Source organism: Erythranthe guttata, chromosome 3 (genome assembly GCF_056151865.1).
Source record: "Erythranthe guttata isolate IM_541 chromosome 3, IM_541, whole genome shotgun sequence".
Classification (NCBI taxonomy): domain Eukaryota; kingdom Viridiplantae; phylum Streptophyta; class Magnoliopsida; order Lamiales; family Phrymaceae; genus Erythranthe; species Erythranthe guttata.
In genome coordinates this window covers 7,857,451-7,860,468 of record NC_142535.1, presented here as the reverse complement: position 1 = coordinate 7,860,468, position 3,018 = coordinate 7,857,451, and the positions used below count along the sequence as shown (strand labels likewise).

Genomic DNA, 3,018 nt, shown 5'->3' with positions numbered 1-3,018 from the left:
AAAAGTGGAACAATTTAGACCCTTTCGCTTGAGCTAGATTTAGGTTTTTTTTTTTTTTGTTTATTTCACTTTTATGATTCATGAAACAAAAAAAATATCCTTTTCCATCTTGCTCCCTTAGTATTATGCACTTATACTTTCAACGATTTTTGTTTTTTGGAAATGAATGAACTTAGAGAATATCTAAGCTGCCTACGTACCCCGAATGGGATCAAGTCATAACGTAGTTCAATGGAAAAAAAGGAAGAATTTTTTATTTTTATTTTGGAAAGGACTGAACTTAGAGAATATCTAAGCTGCTTACGTACCCCAAGTGAGATCAAGTCATAACGTAGTTCAAAGAAAAAAAGATAGATTTTTTTTTTTTTCAGGAAAGGACTGAACTTAGAGAATATCTAAGCTTCCTACGTACCCCGAGTGAGATCAAGTCATAACGTAGTTCAAAGAAAAAAAGATAGAATTTTTTTTTGTTTTTAGGAAAGGACTGAACTTAGAGAATATCTAAGCTGCCTACGTACCCCGAATTGGATCAAGTCATAACGTAGTTCAAAAGAAAAAAAGGTAGAATTTTTTATTTTTTATTTATGAAAGGACTGAACTTAGAGAATATCTAAGCTGCCTACGTACCCCGAGTGGGATCAAGTCATAACGTAATTCAAAGAAAAAAAAGATACATTTTTTTTTTTTTTTTTTTTTTAGCCGTGCACAGTTTCAACTCATGTGGGCCAGGAGCCTTTTCCTCCGCTTCATGCGTAATACCGCTTCAAGAACTTTCCATTTATCGGACCAATTCTTAAACCATCTTCGGCAACCAACTTGTACGCTCCATTTGTGTATTCTTCTTTGACGACATAAGGACAATCCCACTTTGAAGTAAATTTATTTCCCGTTTTATGTGTGACGATGATGGGCCTCCTTACGGCAAGTACCAAATCTCCAACTTGAAACGATCTCGACCGCACCTTCTTGTTAAACGCCCTAGAAAGACGAGCTTGGTAGCATTCAATAGTTTGTTGTGCCTCTAATCTTTTCTTGTCAAGAGCTTCCAATTATACAAGACGCAAACGAGCGTTTTCTTCTTGAGTGAGTTCTTCTTGTATAGCTATCCTCAATGATGGATTTTGTTTTTCAAGAGGCAAGACTGCTTCCACACCGTACACCAACGTATATGGAGTGGCTTGAGTTGGTGTTCTATACGTTGTTCTATAAGCCCATAAAGCTTCTCCCATTCTTTCGTGCTAATCGCGTTTTGACTTGGCGATCACTTTCTTCAGCAAATTACATAAAGTCTTATTGAAGGCCTCAGCGAGTCCATTGGCGGCAGCGTTGTACATTGAACACTTTCTATGCTTGAAGCCAAACTTTTCACAAAGTTTATCGATCACACCATTGCATAATGGCTTTCCGTTGTCTGTAATCACATATCGAGGAACTCCGTAACGGTAGATGATGTTGATGCGGATGAAATCGGTAACATTCTTCTTCTTTACTTCTCGAAGAGGCACTGCTTCAGCCCATTTGGAAAAGTAGTCTGTCGCTGCCAAGATATAGAGATGTCCAGCAGAAGACTTTGTTTTAGGTCTAACCACATCCAAACCCCAAGCATCAAAGGGCCATGAGGCAACAGTTGGGTGTAATGGCTCCGGCGGTTGATGAATAAAGTTTGCATGAAATTGACAAGGTTGACATTTTTTGGCATACTCCATGCAATCCTTTACCATAGATGGCCAATAATAACCCATTCTTTTTATTCGGAAATGTAATTTGGGTCCTGACTGATGGGCGCCGCAAATTCTGGATTGAGCTTCTTCTATGGCTTGAACGGCTTCGTCATCACCTAAAAATCTCAAGAAGACTTCATCAAATGAACGCCTGTAAAGTGTATCTTTGTAGTAGATGAAACGAGCCGCACGACGTCGTATATCAACTCTTTAACGTGGATCATTAGGCAACTTTTCGTACTTCAAGTAATACACAAATGATTGACGCCAATCTTCTTTCTCGATTTCAAACACGTAAACCACTCGAGTTTCGTCTTCTTCAATTTCTTCATGTTCAAAGATTGGTGGTACGACCCACCTCTTGAAAATTGGTATACGAGCTCCGTCTTCGGGCATGGCTAAAGTAGAAGCAAGTTTTGCCAATGCATCCGCTTGATTGTTATCCTTTCTTTGCACATGCTCTATCGTTACATCACCAAGGTATCCGATAGGTCTTTTAGCATAATCCACATAAGGGAGTAAATCGAGCTTCTTTACTTCGTATGATCCGAGTATTTGATTGATCACCAACTTGGAGTCTCCATATACCTCCAAATTTAGTTGCTTTATATCAACTGCCATTTCTAGCCCAAGGATACGAGCTTGATATTCAACAACATTGTTAGAGAAATTTTGTGTTAAGGTAAAAGAGTGAGGCGACACTTCGCCGTTCGATGTGACGAATACTACTCCTATGCCCGCTCCTTCTCTGTGAGAAGCTCCATCAAAGTACATCTTCCAGTGAGGACTAAATTCAATCACAAGAACATCTTCATCGGGTAAATCGTCGGATAGCTCCCACTCTGCAGGGATAGGGTGATCCGCCAAGAAATCGGCTAGAACTTGTCCTTTCACAGCCTTTTGTGGAATATATGTTATGTCAAATTGTTGCAATTGCAGGTACCACCTTGCGAGTCTGTCGGATAAAACGGGTTTTGACATGACATACTTTAGAGGATTCATCCTTGAGATTAGACGGACAACATGTGCTTGAAAATAATGCTTCAACTTTTGAATTGCAAAAATGAGCGCTAAGCATGTCTTTTCGATTGGCGAGTAGTTCAATTCATTTTAGTATAAGGCGCTCTCTTTTCCATCATCATTCTCCTGGGCTGGTAAAGCTCCGACATATCGTTCTTGAGCAGCAATATAGAGTATTAACGATCGTGCGGGCACTGGTGCAATCAACACAGGAGGCTTCGTTAAATACGATTTTATACTTTCAAAGGCACTAGTGCAAGCTTCATCCCATTCAAAG

The 3,018-nt window shown here is 39.5% G+C and overlaps 1 protein-coding gene across 1 annotated transcript; it reads right to left on the bottom strand.

Annotated features, from left to right (window-relative positions):
- Positions 1 to 1,238: 1,238 nt before the first annotated feature.
- On the bottom strand, positions 1,239 to 2,723 carry LOC105966841 (uncharacterized). Its single transcript, XM_012991418.2, has 2 exons — positions 1,937 to 2,723; positions 1,239 to 1,837 (listed from the first exon to the last, which is right to left on the bottom strand). The coding sequence occupies exons 1-2, from the start codon at positions 2,721 to 2,723 to the stop codon at positions 1,239 to 1,241; spliced, it is 1,386 nt and encodes a 461-aa protein (XP_012846872.2).
- Between the last annotated feature and the right edge of the window lie 295 nt (positions 2,724 to 3,018).

Excerpts from the sequence above, each read along its gene's own strand:
- LOC105966841 (XM_012991418.2), bottom strand. The coding sequence starts at position 2,723 with ATGAATCCTCTAAAGTATGTCATGTCAAAACCCGTTTTATCCGACAGA. Across the intron at positions 1,838-1,936 it reads AAAGTTGCCTAATGATCCAC|GTGATGACGAAGCCGTTCAA; the intron begins GTTAAAGAGTTG and ends TGAGATTTTTAG.